Source organism: Oryctolagus cuniculus, chromosome 15 (assembly GCF_051225735.1).
Source record: "Oryctolagus cuniculus isolate XC-2025 breed Fujian yellow rabbit chromosome 15, ASM5122573v1, whole genome shotgun sequence".
Lineage (NCBI taxonomy): Eukaryota > Metazoa > Chordata > Mammalia > Lagomorpha > Leporidae > Oryctolagus > Oryctolagus cuniculus.
Window position 1 is genome coordinate 27,802,117 of NC_142881.1, and position 19,758 is coordinate 27,821,874.

General features: G+C 43.2%; 1 protein-coding gene across 9 annotated transcripts in view; it reads left to right on the forward strand.

The window, feature by feature from the left end:
• The window catches only part of ARMH3 (armadillo like helical domain containing 3), a 213,085-nt gene that overhangs the window by 80,399 nt on the left and 112,928 nt on the right, over positions 1 to 19,758 (forward strand). For 7 of the 9 annotated variants that reach the window (XM_002718677.6, XM_008270392.5, XM_089314438.1 and 4 more), the window contains 3 exons: positions 2,957 to 3,045; positions 18,392 to 18,474; positions 19,396 to 19,522. In XM_002718677.6, the coding sequence (XP_002718723.1) occupies positions 2,957 to 3,045; positions 18,392 to 18,474; positions 19,396 to 19,522 (299 nt within the window). The remainder of the gene's footprint in view (positions 1 to 2,956; positions 3,046 to 18,391; positions 18,475 to 19,395; positions 19,523 to 19,758) is intronic. The other 2 variants (XR_016221975.1, XR_016221976.1) reach the window with 1 other exon arrangement.

Sequence of the window (19,758 nt, forward strand, 5' to 3'; positions counted from 1 at the left end):
GCTGGATCAGAAGTGGAGCAGCCGGGACTTGAACTGGCACCCATATGGGATGCCAGCACTGCAGGGGGCAGCCTTACCCACTATGCCACAGTGCTGGCCCCAGTTCTTACTGTTTATTCAAATAAGGTGTATGCATCTCTTTGTTCTCCAAAGGACAAATAGTAAGCCTCTAGCAGCATTATGTGTAGTAGACCAAAAACTGGAAAAAATCTAAATACCTATTAACAGCAGAATGGATAAAAAATTGTGGTATATTCACACAAGAGAGTACTGTATAAGAATAGAAAGATCTAACTACTTTTGTGCATGACAAAATATACAAATTCCACTACCATAATACTGAGTGAAAGAAGCCAAGCACAATAAAGTACATACACCTACCACAAGATTCCATTTATATAAAATTCAAATACCAGGAAGCTAATATAAATGATGGAAGTTAGCATAATGGGTTAGCATAATGGTTATTTAAAATTTTTTTCTTGCATTTTTTAAATATTTTATTTTAATTTTAATAAATACCTTTTATCAAATAAAAGATTTATATTTTTTAAAACAAGCAACCCAATTAATTTTTTAAGTTTTGTTTTTATTTATTTCAAACACAGAGTTACAGAAAAAGGGAGAGAGGGAAAGAAAGAGATCAACCATCTTCTGGCTCCCCAAATGTCTGTACCAACCAGGACTAGGCCAGGTAGAAGCCAGGAGCTCAGAACTCCATCTGCCTCCCGGTGTGTGCATTAACAAGAAGGAAGATCAGAAGCAGAGAAGCCAGGACTCAAACCAGGCACTCCAATATGGTGGCTTTCTTCACTGTGCCACAGCACCCACTCTATGATTTGTATTTTTAGGAAGCAGATTTCATCAGCATTTTCCTCTTTTTTTTTTTTTTTTTTTAAGATTTATTTAAAAGAGTTACACAGCGAGGTAGAGACAGAGAGAAAGGTCTTCCATCTGCTGGTTCACTCCCTAGATGGCCACAATGGCTGGAGCTGCACCGATCCGAAGCCAAGAGCCAGGAGCTTCTTCCGGGTCTCCCACGTGGGTGCAGGGGCCCAAGAACTTGGGCCATCTTCTACTGCCATCCCAGGCCATAGCAGAGAGCTGGATAGGAAGAGGAGCAACTGGGACAAGAACCAGCACCCATATGGGATGCCGGCACTTCAGGCCAGGGCTTCAACCTGCTGCATCACAGCGTCAGCCCCTTCCTTTGTAATTTCAATCATGGCTTTCTAAACTTTATTTTAAAAATTATATATTGAAAAATTACACTTTATATATTTATGGGGTACAAAGTGATGGTTTTTGTATATAATTTTAAGCTTTCAAAATCCTCTCAGAGATGAAGCAAGTATTTTTGCTAGATTTATAATTTTTTTTAATATTTATTTATTTTATTTGAAAAGTAGAGTTACAGAGAGAGAGAGAGAGAGAGATCTTTCATCTCCTAGTTCACTCCCCAGATGGCCACACTGGTCAGGGTTGGGCCAGGCCAAAGCCAGGAACCATTAGCTTCTTCAAGAACTCCCACGTGGATGACAGGCACCCAAACACTTGCGCCATCTTCCACTGTCTTCCCAGGAGTATTAGCAGGGAGCTGTATCAGAAGTTGAGCAGCAGGGAATCCAGCTGGTGCCCATATGGGATGCCAGCACTGCAGGGGGCAGCTTAACCTGCTTGACTTTTTTTTTTTTTAAAGTTGTTTATTTGAAAGGCATAATTACACGTATGTTTGTGCATACACACACACACACACACCCTCTATCTGCTGGTTCACTGCTTACATGGCTGCGATAGCTGGAGCTGGGCCAGACCACAACAAGGAACCTGGAACTCCGTCCAGGTCTCCAGTGTGGGTGCAGGGACCCAAGCACTTGGGCCTATTCTCTGCTGCTTTCCCAGGTACATTAGCGGGCAGCTGGATTGGAAATGGAGCAGCTGGAACTTGAACTGGCACTCAGATGGGATGCCAGCATTGCAGACAGCAGCTTAACTTGCTACGTTACAATACTGGCCCCCTAATGGACCTTTTTTTTTTTTTTTTAAGATTTATTTTATTTATTTGAAAGATAGTTACAGAAAGGTAGAGACAGAGAGAAAGAGATCTTCTAACTGCTGGTTCACTCCTCAAATGGCTGGAATGGCCAGAGCTGCAGCAATCCAAAGCTAGGAGCCAGCACCTTCTTCCAGGTCTCCCACATGGTGCAGGGGCCCAAGGACTTGGACTGTCCTCTATTGCTTTCTCAGGCCATAGCAGAGAGCTAGATCTGAAGTGGAGCAGCCAGGACTTGAACTGGCATCCATATGGGATCCTGACACTGCAGACAAGGGCTTTATCCCACTACGCTACAGTGTTGGTCCCCCAATTGACTCTTTTTTTTTTTTTTTTTAAGATTTATTTTATTTATTTGAAAGAGTTACAGAGAAAGGTAGAGACAGAGAGGTCTTCCATCCGCTGGTTCACTCCCCAGATGACTGCAATGGCTGGAGCTGCGTTGATCCGAAGCCAGGAGCCAGGAGCTTCTTCTGGGTCTCCCATGCGGGTACAGGGGCCCAAGGAGTTGGGCCATCCTCTGCTGCTTTCCCAGGCCGTAGCAGAGAGCTGGATTGAAAGAGGAGCAGCCGGAATTAGAACCGGCACCCATATGGGATTCTGGCGCTTCAGGCCAGGGCTTTAACCCGCTGCACCACAGTGCCGGCCTCCTAATTGACTCTTGAGTTACAAATGGTCACAGTCCCTATTCCCATTGATATGGGAAATGGGTAGCGCAGGCTTGTGTGTGTGCGTGATTTATCCACCAGAATAGTGGAATGTGTAAGTGCTGTTCTGCATGTATACACATTCATACCCAGTATCATTAGAGATCTTAGCAAAGCTGACTTCACTGAAAAAAAAAGGTATCTGTGGTGAGCTGCATGACTTTTGGGCTTACCCTGGTTTTTTCTTCTGTTACAGACGCTGCATACAGGTAGTACATAAACTGCTTTGCTACCAGAAGAAGTGTCGAGTGCGCCTGCATTATACCTGGCGGGAACTCTGGTCAGGTATCTTACTCTCTTGAATCTTCTTTCTTTTTGTACCTTTTATGAGCCCCTAGCTGGATTCTTTTTAACCTGGTGGTTCTTTAGGATGCTTCTAGTTTCATGTATGCTTTTTTTTTTTTTTTTTTTTTTTTTTTTTGGACATTGCAGCTTTTTTCTTCCCCAGACCTGGGCATGTCACATGTTCTATGCGCTCTCTCCTGTCCCTTTTCTCTGTGCTTTTTGTCAGGTAGTAGAAATAATCGACTATTTCTTGTGTTCCAGTGATTCTTCTTTGTGTAACAGTGAGGTAGGAGGAGTCAGTACAGACTCAGATGCTCGCTCTGTTCCACTTGGTCGCAACATATGGACGATAGGGAGGCTTCTGGGTTTCCTTAAGATGAGTAGTCTCAGGAGGACTGGGGGTGGGAAGATGGGGGAGTCCTGTTCTTTGTGTTACATCTGGCATTATTACTGTTTACAGACAGTGTTGGTTGTACCACTCCCCCTGTGCCAGAGACAAAACAGCAAATTACAGTGTTTACTTTTGTCTCTGTATCCATTTGGTCGTTGGGTAAAGTCACTGCCGCCCTGCAGGCGGGAAGTGGCGTTCTCACTAAGGGTATAATTAATGCTGGCTTGCCACCCTTTTCTTTTCTGCAGCTAAATTGCAGGTTTCAAGAAAGCAGAGGAGACATATTCCCCAGACAGCCGCTTGTTGATAGGTCCTGTGGCTTTTGTGACCTGATGGTACAATAAAATCTCCTCTAGATGATACCAGCGATGAATGGTTGCCCCACGGTGGGGAGAGCTTCTCTGTTCTCAGCAGAGGAGGGTATGTTAGTGTCAAGGCTGTTTAAGAAACAGGCCCATAACCCGTCCCCTCCCAAGGAATTCATCTCTCTTGTTGTGACACATGGTTTCCTCCCAACCCAATTTGGCTTTCTAAATTTAGTTCTCCATAATGGGAAGTAGAGATCTTTAATTAATGGATTAGCAAGTTCTTTGCAGTTACTGCCTATGGTGGTAAAGGAGGAGTAGGAGAATACGAATAAATGGCAATGGTGGCATTTTGGAATTTTAGGAGAGAAGACTATGATTGTGTGAGTATGGGACTGAGGGGATATTGGAAGAGCTAAAGAAAGACAAAAAAATTTGAAATGACCAAAGTTAGTAGAATTTCTTTATTAGAGAAATTATAGGGAGATCTATCTCTGCCTCTCTATTTTTTTTTTTAAAGATTTTATTTATTTATTTGAGATAGAGTTACATTCAGTGAAAGGGAGAGACAGAGAGAAAAGTCTTCCATTCGGTGGTTCACTCCCGAAATGGCCACAACAGCCGGAGCTGTGCGAATCTGAAGCTAGGAGCCTCCTCCGGGTCTCCCATGCGGATGCAGGGTCCCAGGCACTTAGGCCTTCTTCTGCTGCTTTCCCTCTGCCTCTCTTTCTAACTCTACCTTTCAAATAAACAAATCTTTTTTTTTTAAAGATTAAAAAAAAAAGATTTGTTTGTTTATTTGAAAGAGAGACAGATCTTCTGTCTGCTGGTTCACTCCCTAAATGGCTACAGTAGTCAGTGCTGGGCCAAGCCAAAGTAGGACCTAGGAGCTTCATTTGGGTCTCTCAGGTGGGTGCAGGGACCCAAGTACTTGGGCTATCTTTGCTGCTTTACCAGGCACATTAACATGGAGCTGGATCAGAGGTAGAGCAGCTGGGACTTGAATCAGCAGCCATATGGGATGCCAGTGTCACAGACAGTGGCTTTACCTGCTACATCACAACACCAGCCCCTAGATACTATAATTCTAAACAACTGGCACAGTAGTTGTTTCTGCCTGCTTCTTCTGATTCTTTTCTGGTTTCATATTCTATTTTATTCTGTTCCCTTTCCTTTCTCTCCTGGCTGTCCTGTCTCTGGCCCCCCGTGATCTCTGGCTTTTCTCCCATCCTCCTTGTTGATATCCTCATCCTCATTGCCCTGTTCCATTGCCTTATCCACATTGCCTGCAGTGTTGCCCTTGTCTGATTACCTGAGGTCCTGAGGCTTCCAATTACTCTTCTGTATCCATCTTTTTATTTTTTTTTTATTTTTATTTTTTGACAGGCAGAGTGGACAGTGAGAAAGAGAGACAGAGAGAAAGGTCTTCCTTTGCCGTTTGTTCACCCTCCAATGGACACTGCGGCCGGCGCACTGCAGCCGGCGCACCGTGCTGATCCAAAGCCAGGAGCCAGGTGCTTCTCCTGGTCTCCCATGCGGGTGTAGGGCCCAAGGACTTGGGCCATCCTCCACTGCACTCCCTGGCCACAGCAGAGAGCTGGCCTGGAAGAGGGGCAACCGGGACAGAATCTGGCTCCCCGACCGGGACTAGAACCCAGTGTGCCGGCGCCGCAAGGCAGAGGATTGGCCTATTGAGCTGCGGCGCCAGCCCCTGTTTCCATCTTGTATCCCCATCTTCTGGATGAATTGACTCTTATTATTGTGAATGCTCTGCTTTGTGCTGTTGTACATCTTACTTTTACTTACATGTTTACTTTACTTTTATGTACATCATAAATCCCTGAATCCATTGCTATCATTTTTGCTTAAACAGGCAATTTTTTTTTTTTTGACAAGTAGAGTTATAGACAGAGACAGAGAGAAAGGTCTTCCTTCCATTGATTCCCTCCCCAAATGGCTGCCTCGGCCGGCGGGCTGCGCCAGTCTGAAGCCAGGAGCCAGGTGTTTCTTTCTAGTCTCCCATGCGGGTGTAAGGGCCTAAGCTCTTGGGCCATCCTCCACTGCCCTCCCGGGCCACAGCAGAGAGCTGGACTGGGAGAGGAGCAATGGGGACTAGAACCCAGTGCCCATATGGGATGCCAGCACCGCAGGCGGAGGATTAACTAAGTGAGCCATAGTGCCAGCCCTAGCAATTATTTTTTAAAGAAGTTAAAAATGTCATTTATAGTTATCTTTTCTGACTCACAGCATTTTGCCATTCTGGCTAGGAAGTTGTGAAGAAGGAGACTGTTCTTTCTCCTTTGTTGGTCAGTTGATCTCTGTGTCTTTGAGACTTTTCTATTGTGTTCAGCTCTGTTTGTAATTGTGTGCAATCTCAGGCAGTCTATGGGCCTTAATGGGTTGAAAGGAGGTATAAAAGAGTTTCATTGTTGAGGCATGGATGACTTCTTGTTTCTAAGACATAGACATTTGTACTGCTATTTTCTGCCAAGTGAGACTAGATCCTTTTCCTTTGTCGACTGGGTGAGCCCTCCTGGAACCCTGGCTGCATGTGTTCCTACATGGAGTGTACAGTGAGATGCAGAGCAGCAGGTGTTAAGGAAAGCTGCGAAGTACAGTGCTACATGTGATGTAGTCAGAGCCCATAGTAGTATATAATACTGCATTCAGTGAATACAAGTGTGGCTAGGGTGGATCCACCTACTACTTGGCTGGCACTACCTCTCTAATGTTGGAATGCCCATGGTTTCATTCTTTCTTTGCCTCTGAGACTTATGGATTTGAGGGAGGTGTGTGAAATGCATCATGGCAAATATGTTTATGTGGATTACGCTTACCCATACGTGTGCTGCAGAATGTAATTGAATTTTACTTACAATAAGACTGATAAGTCGTGTGTTAGAAGGATAGAAGCCCCTGGGTATCTAGCAATTGGCTGGGGTCCAAATGTCTTGTTGTTTGGATTGTGGGTGTTTAGTATCACTCTACTTTGAGTGCTGATTTTTGTTGTTGCTATTTGGCTATGGTAGCCCTTTATTATCGGGGAGATGGATGGCCAAAGGTCCTCTGTAAGGAATTCCCAGGTGTGGACTTATGGACAAGTAGGAGCCAACTGTATTAGGTGAGGGTTCAGGCCTATTTGGTAGGCTTTTCCTACTCTTGGCTTCACAGATCCAAGTCTTGACTTCTTGCTTGTCGCCACTTGATCTCTGTGATGCCTGTCACCATGGTATCTGAGGAAACATATTTAGGCCAACTTTAGCCGGTATGTGCAAAGAAAGAAGTCCTAGCTGTTGGTGTTATCCTCTTTTTCAGCAATCATTATTTTTTACCAAGTTAAGGAAGTTTGAGAGCTCTTCTTCTTCTTTTTTTTAATCTTTTTTTTTTTTTTTAATTTGAAAGTCAGAGTTACACAGAGAGAGGAAAGGCAGAGAGACAGAGAGAGAAAGAGAGAGAGAGAGAGAGAGGTCTTCCATCCGCTGGTTTACTCCCCCAGATGTCCGCAATAGCCGGAGCTGTGCCGATCCGAAGCCAGGAGCCAGGATTCTTCCCGGTCTCCCACATGGGTGCAGGGGCCCAAGGACTTGGGCCATCTTCTACTGCTTTTCCAGGCCATAACAGAGAGCTGGATAGGAAGTGGAGCAGCCGTGTCTCGAACTGGTGCCCATATGGGATGCTGGCACTTTAGGCTAGGGCATTAACCCACTGTGCCACAGCGCTGGCCCCAAGAGCTCTTCTTTTTCCTCTAGGCTACCCAGAAGTCTTAGTGTGTGAAAGCTTAGGTCTTAAAATTCTCCCTTGATGGAGACAGAAAACTGGGTTTTGGGTTAAGATCCTAGTAATGTAGCTCTTTACCTTTTAGACTAGGCTGATAACATGTCCAGAAAAATGTCCATTTACGCATAAATCTTTGTGATTTCAGAGAGTTTTGAACCATCCTGAAGCCTCTTCTGCTCCCCCCATCCCATGTGAAAAATTCTTGTCTTAATTTTATGTTTCACTGCTTCCTAATTAATTCTGTTCTCATAGAACATTTTTGTATTTGGTAAAATATTTTTTCTTTACTCACTAGTCATGCTGCATTCCTACTGGGGACTTTAGCAATTTCCTCTCTGAACTACTTAAAGCCATAAACTATTTTGTTTACTATGTCTCATTTCCTGTGTGTTTCTGTAGCACTTTGGGTCTCTATTCTAGTTTATCATGTTGCTTTTGCTGTTTGCGCATTGATTGGTTTAGATTCTTGTATCTGCCTTTCAAAAAAACTTCCTGGAGGGTAAAGTCTGTGTTTTAATCATTGTTTTATCCCCAGCAGACTACTTGACATTTTATAGGGACTCAGAAAGCATTCAAATGAATAAGTAAGTGGATTAATGAATATGTAGAACTTCTATTAATGATGAACCAGCATTCTCTTAAAGCAGCAACTGTGGTGTTTAAATCTCAATCATAATGATACTAGAACCCGGTAGGATGTGTGTTGCCAGGTTTTTCATGAGCTAGCTTCACCTTTCATAGGCCATCCAACTTAGTTTTGTTGCAGTTGTTGGGAAAGGGAGTGGTAGGTAATTTCTTTTTCCTTTGGCTCTTTCTTCCTTAACCACAGATGTGTGGATTGCTTTTAACCAAGTAAAAATGGAAACTTTGATGGTTTCTAAGTCATTAACCAAAGAATGAGCAGAATCTTTAGAGAGAAGCATGTTGTTATTGGAGAAGAAAATACTTGAACAGAACCTCACAGAGTCAGCTTATTTTACTTCCACCACAGGCAATAGGGGCACTGGGGACACAGCTTGCATTCAAATCGTGTGACTTTCCACAGTCTGAGAACACGAGTTGAATGAAAGGCGGATTTATGCTGGCATTTTACACTTGACATTTGTCTGTGGATCACAGTCCTTCTTACCCTTTCATTCTTCCATATCCTGCGTGATGTCATTATTCTTATTCCCATTTGTTGGGGAAGAGAGTGGAGATATAGAAGGAAGGGTTAAATGACTTGCTAAGGATCATGGAACCAGATCTAAACAGAGTCATGATTAGAACTTAGAGTTCCTGACTCCTCTGCTCAGAAGCAGATCACCAGGCAACATGTGCCTCTCTGCAGGAAGAAAGGCCTCGAAGCCCCCAAAACAATCTGTTCAGCTTCACTGTGCTAAATAGAATTCACAGCTTTGTGAAAAAGAGAGAAATTGTATGTAGCCTGACCTTTTAGACACCTATTGGGAAAAATGGAAAATCTCTAGAGTGTCACAGCTTTCTGGATCCAGCTGTCACACCCAGCACTGGAGGAAGCCTATGATTTCATGGTCAGGTACACCTTGAGACCAAGAATTGAGAACCTTTCGTTGGAAGCTTGTTATCCTATAGGTGTTGTCAATATAGTACTGAAATTTTGTGAGCGACAGATTGACTTTGAGCCATGGATTATTTGGTAGTTCTTGTGTAAGTATAGCTTTGGCAGTTTGGCACTCCTCCTGGTTTTGAGAAACTATCCTTTGATTTTTTTTTTGTTTGTTTTTTATTTATTTATTTATTTGAGAGGCAGAGATATGGAGGTAGAGAGCTCTCCTCTGCTGATTCACTCCTCAAATGCCTTGGAGCCAGGGATTCAGCCCAGATGCACCAACATGGGTAGCAGGGACCCAGCCACTCAAGCCATCACCCTCTGCCTCCCAGGGTGCACATCAGCAGGAAACTAGAGTCGGGGTCAGGAGCCAGGACCTAAAACCAGGCACTCTGATATGAGATGTGGGTAAACTTTTGTCTCCTTCTTTTAGTTTCTTTATTAAATTTTTAATTTTGATGTAATTATAAACTTATAGGAAGTTACAAAAATAGTATGTAGAGTTTCATGTACCTCTCACCTAGCTTTTTCCAATGATAACTAACATCTTATGTAACTCTGCATTGTTGGTGCTTTTAGTTTTGAAGAAGGTATCTAGGTGGGAAAGCACACAGCAGTATAAAGCTAGAGTAGATGGGAAGAGGAATTTTGGCAGCTGCTGTTGCTATCTTGTTTTTAAAATTACTTTTTAAGTTATTCTTCCTCATTCCCCTTAATTTTCTCTGATTTAGGCAAATATGTCACAAAATATAGTCTAAGCTTGATGTGCCTAATTAAGATTGCTCTGGCTTCCGCGTGCAAAAGGAGTGCCTTTTTTCTTGTGTGGATAATCAGTTTCTTTAAAGTTAGAATGTTATAATCGGAGGGCATTAAAAGGTATCTCTGGTTCTGTAGTTACGAGAGACGTCTGTTCAGTAGTGTAGAGAGCTCAAGGACTGGAAAAGAAAGCCAAGAAGCCTTTTTCCTTTCAACATTTGGCTAAATACAAAATTTACAGTTTTGAATCTTTTTCTCATCCTCTCAGAAACTTGGCAGAAGCAAAAGATTCTGTAATAGGCTCAGCCTGCTAGAGGGAGAAGATGATTTCCATGTAAAAGCCCCTAACTGAGTGAGAAATCCATCTTTGCTGTTCTTTTCTCCACACATGGAGTCACTTCCTGTCTAGATAAGCGACTGCTCTGAGGCCCATCGCTTTTTGTCAAGTCAGAGGGGCGGGAAAGAGGAGCTGTGCTTTGGTTGTTTTTCCTGTGGTAAAGGGCACATGGTTTGGGTTCATCCTTTCCTGGATCTGGAGTGAGCAGGCAGGTCTGTTACTGCTCTTCCCTTGTTTTGGAAGAAATTAAAGTTCTTGGTTCTACACCAGGTGGTTTCTCTGAGATGAGGTCTGATTGACTATTAGTTTTCTTGAAGGTTGACTTAACCCTGTCACTCAGTTAGGCAATGCTGGGAGGAAAATAAAGCAGGTGGCATGGGGCCTGCAATGTCTCCCCAAGGTTGTTGACAGTCAGCTGCACAGTAATCTTGCATTTCTCAAAGTCTAAGATCTGGGAACCTTCATTAAAAGCTCATTGTCAGTGCCCATGTTTTGGCATAGCAGGTAGAGCCACCTGCAACACCAGCATCCCATATGGTTCAAGTCCTGGCTGCTCCACTTCCAATCCAGCTCCCTGCTAATAGCCTAGGAAAGGTAGCAGAAGATGGCCCAAGTACTTGGACTCTTGCCATCCATGTGGGAGGAGACCTGGATGAATCTCCTGTCTTCAGCCTGGCTCGGCTCTGGCCATTGTATAAAATCTGAGGAGTAAACCAGTGGATGGGAGGTCTATCTCTCTCTCTCTGACTTTAAAATAAATAAATATTTTTTAGAAGTTCATTGTCACGATAAAGAAGAGGATGAGTGGTAACTGTGAGAATTGCATTGTCCCTACATAAATGAGAACATGACATAGTTGAGAACCTTATTTTCCCATTTAGCAGGTATCCATCTACAGCAAGGGAAATAGGAAAGACAGAAAGGAATTCTGTTTTGGGTCAGTTAGAGGGGTGGGGAACCTTTTGGCTATGCAGCTGTTGACATACTGACTTGTGTGCTCCATTCACCTGGAGAGGCTCATAGCACACAACCAAAGCCATTTCATTATTTTGTTTGATTCATAGGCCTGTGTGAGTGAGATGCTTAGGTTTGCAGCCAGACAGATGCCTGATTCTGAGAAGCCACCTAGTGTATTTTTAAATTATTCTACTGGCAGGTGTTGGCTTTTAAATCCTTCTGTACCACTCTGCTGATTGACAGTGAGCCTGCTGATTGTTGGCAATGTCCCTGGGTAATTGGTGATTTTTGTCCAGAGATGCTGGAATTGGCTGGAGTTTTAGTGCCTCTGGGGTTTTGGTGGCATTAGCTTGTTACACTAGTGCTGTTTCCAGCCTGTCCTTTGAATTCTTTGACTTCTCTTATAAGCAAGGGAGATGCTAATATTTCTCTTTTTATCAGTCACTGTGAAATTATCCATTTCCAATAATAAGCAGGTTTTGAATTGGGTTCTGTGGCACCTTATCCTAGCTCCATGCCAGGCTACAAAATAGAATCTGGCTGAGTCTTGTTTTTGCTTTCTCTTTCACTTCTTAGTTTATGAAAGCTGCTCAAATAGCTCTCTCTGACCTGATTCTTTGGAGACATTTATTTTTGCTCTGCTGGAGGCTCTCTGTCTCCTTCCTGTTTTTAATCTTATTTAAATGTCATTCACTTGGTTTTGTAATTAAGTCTCCCCTCTGCTTCTCCAAGGCAGGAGTCTGAGCTACCACTTAATTGTGTCTTCCTGTGGTTGGCTTGTTCCTCTCTGCACCTGGTTTACCTCAATGTAGGGGACAAGTTTCAGTTCTGGAGAAGTTCCCATATCCATCATTCATTGTACTTCTACATGGCAACACGATTTGCTGCTATGTCTTTCCTATCCCCTGAAATGAAAGCAGATAGAAAAAAATCTGGGACGTCCTTATTGTGTGGGAAAGTTAATGCTAGGAATCACCCTATAAACAAGGGTGCGTGTTGGGTGACAGGAGCCTGTGTAAGACGACAGGATTCCCAGGTGGATGGTGGAACCATTAAGGTACACAGCCCTGACTCAGCTTCCTAAGAGCCTGTGTGCTGTTCTTTGTTCCACCTGCATCTACATGCAGGAAAGTCAGAACCCCTAACTTACTGCTGTCATGCTGTTTCACCAATTGTGAAACACCAGGCTCCCAATGTTAGACCCTCGGAGTGAGGATGCTAACACGTCGAGAGGCACACCCCAAAGACTCAGAGTCCAGACCAGCTGATGCAAAAGCAAGAGGATTTATTTGGCGTCTGTGCAGATGGGCCTCCTGAACTCAGGAGTCCAGAGAGTGCCCCCAGCACAAAGCCACACGGTTTATATACCTGTAGCGACCAATCAAAAGCACTATAGAGTCCATGCACACAGCAGTCCAGTCCGGGAGCTGATCATGTGAAGGGCATGCGTCTTCTATCCAATCAGCTATGGGACCACATGGGAGGCCATGCACACAGCAGTCCAATCCGTGAGCTGATCATGTGAAGGGCATGCGTCTTCTATCCAATCAGCTACAGGATCACATGGGAGGCCATGCACACAGCAGTCCAATCCGTGAGCTGATCATGTGAAGGGCATGCGTCTTCTATCCAATCAGCTACGGGATCACATGGGAGGCATGCACCTCGTTGCCATTTTGTTGTTTACTTCTTTAGTAGTTCCTTTTCCTGCCAGCGCCATCTTGTTCACCCTGAGGGGGACGACACCTCACTCCCATTGTTCCCCTGGTGGGAGAGCGGTGTCCCGCTTCCCACACCATTATTTGAGTATTAGGAGGCATACAAACTGGGTTAGGTCTTAGCACAGCCAGGCACAAGTGTCGCAGCTAGCTAAGCATAGGGTCCCTTATTTTTATAGCTGCACCTAATTTTAGCTTTGGGGGAAAAAGTTTAGGGCTATAATTTTTAAACTTTAATTTTATTTGGGGCAAAGGTAACTTCTTGTTTTAATGGTATTGGCTTAGGTCACTCCATCTTGGTTTGATTTTTAAGGTTCTTCACCAAGGGTTGGTTGAAACTAGGTAGGAGACTGGTAGTTGCCTTTAATTATTACTTTGATGATTGCCACAGTGTTGCCTTGAAGCTGCTCAGGGTTTATTTTCAGTTTGCTCTTTTGCCCAAGTGTCCATGCACCCTCTGCTTCTTCAGTATGTATTTGGCTTCTTCCTTTTCCCCGTCAGTGAGGAAGCATCTTCATCTCTGTGACCCTGTGCTCAGTATGGGGTCCCATGATGAGAATGTCAACAGGCAGGGGTTGCAGAAAGCTGGGGGTTGGGGTGTGGGTAAGACTCATGGAACTCTCGAGAAGGAAAGACATGGACCTCTTAGTCTTGTTTTTTATTTGTAATAAAATACACATAGCATAGACTTGCCATTGTGACTTTTTAAGTATATATTTTCTGATGTTAATAAGTATATTCACATTGCTGTGCTATCCTCACCACGGTCTGTCTCCAGGACTGTTTTCCTCTTCCCAAACTGAAATTAAGAACTCATTAATCACTAACCCCTCATTCTCCTCAATCTACCATTCTACCAGCCCTTGGCAACCACTTTGCTACTTCCTGACTCTGTGGGTTAACTGTGCTCATATAAGTAGAATCAGACAGTATTTGTCAGTTTTAAAACATATTTATTTGTTTGAAAGGCACTGTGACACAGAGAGAGTGAGAGAGATCGTTCATCTGTGCTGCACACACCAGATGGCTGCATTGACTGGAGCTTGTCCAGATCAAAGCCAGGATCCCAGAGTCCATCAGGTTTCCCATATTGGAGTCAGTGACCTGAAGTTCTTGGGCTATTCTCTGCTGCTTTCCCATGCACATTAGCAGGCAGCTGGATCAAAAGCAGAGCAGCTGGGACTTGAAATGGCACTCTGCTATGGGATGTCAGTGTCAGGAATGGCAGCTCAGTCCGTTGTGCCACAGTACCTTTTTCCCAGTGTTTGTCCTTTTGTGACTGGCTTATTTCACTTAACATAATGTCTTCAGGGTTCATCCATGTTGTAGTATGTGTTGGAAATCCCTTCCTTTTTAAGGCTGAAAAATAATTAATTGTATGTGTGCACTATATTTTATTTATTCACCTATTGATGGACACTGGGTTGCTTCTACCTTTTGGTTGTTCGATATAGTGTTGCTATAAACATGGGTACATGTGTATCTGTTTGAGTCCCTTTTTCAACCTCTTCTATTTGAGTGTGTGCAAGTTAAAGTGTCCCAGGGCAGTGGAGTGAAGTTCTGAGATACTTAGAGGAGAGATGGACTCTGATCTGATAGGAATTTTCCTTTGTCCACTTTGATCTGTAAGGGGCAATTATAGTGTGTGTGTGTGTGTGTGTGTGTGTGTGTGACGAGTATAGGTATTGGCCCTAGATAGCAAGCACCCCCTACCCCCAACAGATGTTTTCATTTTTTAAAAAAGTTTTCATTTTATTTGAAAGGCACAAAGAGAGAGAGAGATCGTCCATCCACTGGTTCATTTTCCAAATGCCTCCAACAGCTGGGCCTGGGCCAGACCAAAGCCAGGAACCAGGAACTCCATCCATATCTTCCACATGGGTGGCAGAGAACCCAAGTACTTGACCCATTATCTGCTGCCTCCTAGGATGTGCGTTAGTAGGAAGCTGGAATCAAATGGAGCTGGGACTCAATCCTAGGCACTCTGATATGGGATACTGGTGTCCCAAGTGGTGTCTTAACTACCGTGTCAAACACCTGCCCCACCCAGAGTTTTAAAATTGAAGTTTAGGTGGAAGCAGTAGTTTTATAGACCTCAGTGGCGGTGGGGGTTGTGGGGGAAGCTCATGGATCTTCCTGGGCTGCCACTCTTGTTGTAATTCAGCTTCATCCAGCTCCGTGATTCTGGGTAACTTAAAAGTTTCTGAGTTTCAGTTTGTTCATCTGTAAAATGCAAACAGTAATACCTCTTTATTTGGATAATTAAGAGGATTCAATGAGAGTGATGTACTTTGAGTGCTTTATATAATACTTAGCACCCAGCAGGTACCTAATAAATTTGTTGCCATCCTTACCATTTATGACCATGATTTTTCTGACTTTGAAAGAGATGAATTCAGCTGGGGAGGTGGTTTCTGTAGTTAGGTGTTTCTTTTTAAGGGTGAGGGCATTAGAGGAGAGGAGGGTTTGAGGTGCTCTGTGCAGACTTCTAGCACAGGTATCAATGTAGTTGTCACTCTTTGGGAGGAATGGCATTCATCTGTGACATGTCTGGTGTTGGTGTTTTCTGGGCTGTGGAATATGGGACTTAAGGGTATTGTGTCTTAAGGCTTGGGAAGTCTTGCTTACCAAACTTCTTCTAACCTAAAAGGATATTCTCTTCATGAGCTGTGCCATTCCCTTCAGGGAATGAGTAGTCCTTACTCACCTCCTGGGTAAAACTGCCGACACAGTTTTGAGTTCCTACAGGAATTAGTCCTGGAGTCAGGCCTTTGTTGAGCAAGAGGCCTTTTGGTGTAAGCCCTTTATACCTTGCTTCCTTTTTAAAACTCTTGTTTACCAATGAGAAGCATGGTAAACTGAAGGGTGAAAGAGGGAAAAAGAAGTACATCTTGCCCCTCATATCTTCACAATGACTACATGTACTATACTTGATAGCAAACTCTTAAAGACATATGACTAATTAATAATACTATGTTTATTCTATCAACTTCTTATCTTTTGTGGTTATCTTCCCTCTTCCCTCTATGTACTGCTACTTGTGTGACTGTCCTTGGAACAGTTTGTTGGTCGTGAGCCCAGATGGCATCAAGTGGACACGTGGATCAAGGGCAGTTTTCTAAAAATGCGTGTGTGGGTGGAGGAGGGTGAACCAGGAGGTGGCCAGCTTGAGCTCTGGGCTGCTTGTGTGTTGGCACTGACTTCCTAAGTGTCTCATCTCTATTCTTTCCTGTCCTTGAAACTGCCCCTGAAACAGAGTACTCTTTTTGGCCTGCTGTCTAAACCCTGTGCAAAGCTTTAAACCATAATAACTTAGTAGTAAGCTTGGTATTAATTGTAAATACCCATGTTCTTTTGTTTTGGTTCTGATTTTGTATAAACAAGGGAGATCTGGGCTCCTTTTAAAGTCATTTTCCAGTCGTGTTCTATGCAGGACATAATTTTGAAGGGGACAACCTTAAGTAAAGGAATTAGAAACAGTTTTAGTTGATTGTTATGTGCTTTCTTTTTTCATTTTCTCTTTTTTACTTAAGATACTACTACTCTCCTTCTCAGTACTGCTGGGCTCTGCTAGGGTCTGTGGCAGTTGGGACACAGGTTGTCTCTTGACCTGTGCCAAAATCACTTTCTTCCTCTCCTTGTATTTATCACTTTGTCATCATTGACTGAATGCCAGAGATCAAGAGTTGCTGTAGTCCAGCAGAGGAGCCATAAATCATTGTTCCCACTTCCTTTCTTCTAGATTTCCTGCTTCTTAATTACCAGGTAGCCACTGCTGAAGCTGCATCTTTATACTGTGTGTGCTGGGGACAAAAGCCCCTGCTGATTGGACGTGTGCAAAAGCTGCTTTGTCTTTCTTTAACAGTTGCGTGCTTCTCATCCCTTTCTCTTGTCTCCTGAGAATTCAGAGTCTGATTGTCAGATGTTTTATCCATTAACAGGGCTTGTTTAACCTTTCGGATTAGGCCATTAGGTAGGCAGCCCTAAATAGCTCAGCAAAGTGAACTTTGTTAGGGAGAGTTGTTTTTAGGCTGATATTACTTATTTTTATGTGGATTTTAGCTAGCCCCTTTCATTCCCTAAGTTCTTGGTAGGAGCTAAGCAGGTTGTGTGATCTAAAATGGGTTTCCATGGAGCTTTAAAAAAATTATTTTTTGTCTAGTTCAACAGATCGCTTCTTAATGGACACCATCTGAAGGGCCAGATACCTGTCATTTGTTTCCATTGTGAAGCCCCAGAGGACTTCAGCTGGGGAAGGGGTAAAGATTTCATGAATGAGGAGCCTACCCCCTTCATTTCTAGAAGGCCATTTTGCTATTTGAGGGGAAGAATGAGGCTTTAGAAGTAGAATGTAGGTGAAACCGGGCTCTTATCCTTACCTGGCTTCTGTTTCTGTAGTGTACCTGTGCTTTCAAGTGGTTTGAGAGTGAGGGTGTTTGTGAGAGGCGGCAAAGGTCTGGAGAGTCCCAATCCTACTTAACTATTCCCTGCTGTTCCAAATCAAAGCTCACATCCCATCTCCAAGGGCAGTTAACTTCATACAAAGCTCAGACAGCAGCCCTGGCAGAGTGGACTTCTTTGCTGGCAAAGAAGCAGAAATGATCATAGAAAGGGGAGGTCAGCCTTTTATGGGGGGAGTTTCAAAGGGGAGAACAGGAGGATCACAGGCTGTTGCAGATGCTGAACCCCCTTTTTATGGCTTCCTTTCAAATAAGGGAGCTATGTACGGAGCATTATTCACAGTGGGCATGAAGCAGAATTTGTTCATGGACAGATATCCTAGGTGAATGAGTGCAAAGCAGCTGAGAGTTTTTTTTAATGCTTAGTATTTGTAAAATGTCTTTTAAGCTACGGTGTTGATGTGGAGACTGGGCAGTCAGCCTCTTCACTGAGATCGCTTGGGTTTCAGCCATTCCTCAGTAAGGATTGCTGGGCAGAGAGGGAGCCTTTTGGTGAATGTTGTCATTGTCAAGGGAAGGCAGGAGGCTGCTCTTTGTTTGAATAGCTGGAACAGTTACAGGCTTTTCCTCTCTTTGTAAACTCTTCCCACCCAGAGCTGAAGCTGAGCTGTAGGTTATCATATACCTATTGCATCTGGGGACCAGTTGGGATTGATAACATGTTCCTCTTAGCAGTGATGTTGGCTAAGACTGGTGACAGTAGATGCTAGCAGCCTAGAATGAAAGGGGGGCCCTCGTTTTGACCTGTAAATTGCGCAGATTTCATGAGGAGATCACCGTGTGGTAGTAAATTTAGAACACCAAGATGTCAGTTTTATAGTCACATTTCTGAGCTTAATTGCTATTTAAGAAGTGGTAAAAAGTAGATTTAAAAAAAATCATCCGTGGGCAAATAAACAGACATGCCTGGTAAGGTTAGTGCTTTCCTTAAGTATGCCCCTTTCTTTGCTTATTGAAAGACCTCGGGAGCTGAGACTTACTCATTCTAGCTGTAGAGATAGCCTGTTTTTCTTTAACTTTATTGATTATAGTTTGAATAGCTTGTTGATACCTTTTTTTTTTTTTTTTCTTAAAGCCTTGATAAATTTGCTGAAGTTCCTTATGTCAAATGAGACTGTACTTTTGGCCAAACACAACATTTTTACATTAGCTCTTATGGTGAGTAACAAAACAAATATTTCTTTTTCTGAAGCCTCTTGCTAAGGTAGAAATGGATTGATTTAAAAATTGGAGCTGGTGGTTTGGGAACTAAGTTATAGAGGGAAGCAGGCTATATTTTTGCTTTTGTACAGAATTCTCCATTCTCACCGGTGTCTTTGGCAAGCCAGGACTCTTTTCTTGTCATGAGAGTGTGTTGTGTGGCAGGGCCACGTATAGGTCAGATTTCTGTGTGTGAATGGTGAGCCTTGGTCCCAGCTGAGACTGCCTGTACCATACTACTACAGTCTCTGTGTTGGCATATAGCAGTGCTTCTAGAATGTGAGTGATTGCATCATGGTTGCACTTGGTTTCTGAGGGATATCACAGATGTTTGTTTATCTGGCTAGTTCTTTGGGTTATAAGGAGGCCATTGTGCCTTTGGGCCATCTTCTTAGGACATTACCCAATGTGTTCGTAAATGTTCAACATTCATTTAGTGGGAGAAACTCTTGGTTTGGAACTGATTTCCATTGTATAACTATAGCCAGCATGGTCAGTTTCAAGCTGTCAGTGTGACATCGGAGTCAAGCAGGGGTGGGAGGAGGTATATAGTAGCACAGCTTTATGTAGTATTCCATTCCATAGATGGAACAGATGTCGCGTAATCCCAGGAGTGTCAAGAGCAGGAAAAGACAGAAAATAATTCAGAAGTGATAAGGCTTGAGTATTTATTATAATTTTTAATAATTTATTTAATTATGTTTGTACAAGTGAAGTTTAATAATAGCTGTGTTTAACTGACTTACAAAATTCCTAACAATTTAACAGAATTAAACAATCTTTATAAGCCAGCGAGAGCTGGCTACACTTTGCCATTAGAATACATTTCTGGTCTTCATAACCCGTTGCCTGTATATGGGCTTTTGCTTTGTTTTTTAGATTGTGAACCTATTTAATATGTTTATCACATACGGCGACACATTCCTGCCAACCCCCAGCAGCTATGATGAACTTTATTATGAGATTATCCGCATGCACCAGAGCTTTGACAACCTCTACTCCATGGGTAAGATATCTTTTTACTCTTCTCTGTCCATCAGCTGTCTGTTTTTTGGCAAATAAGAGGAAAAACTTGAAAAGATTCCTCTACAGCTATGGAATAGAAATATAGTAGTGTCCTCTTCTCAGGCAACAGAAAGCTATAGGTGGGCCTTTTGCCTGGAGGCAAAAGATTTTATCTCAGTGGAAAGCTGGTTAGCAGCCCTTTGTTGCTTGTGAAAAAGAAGCAGGGAAGCTTGTACA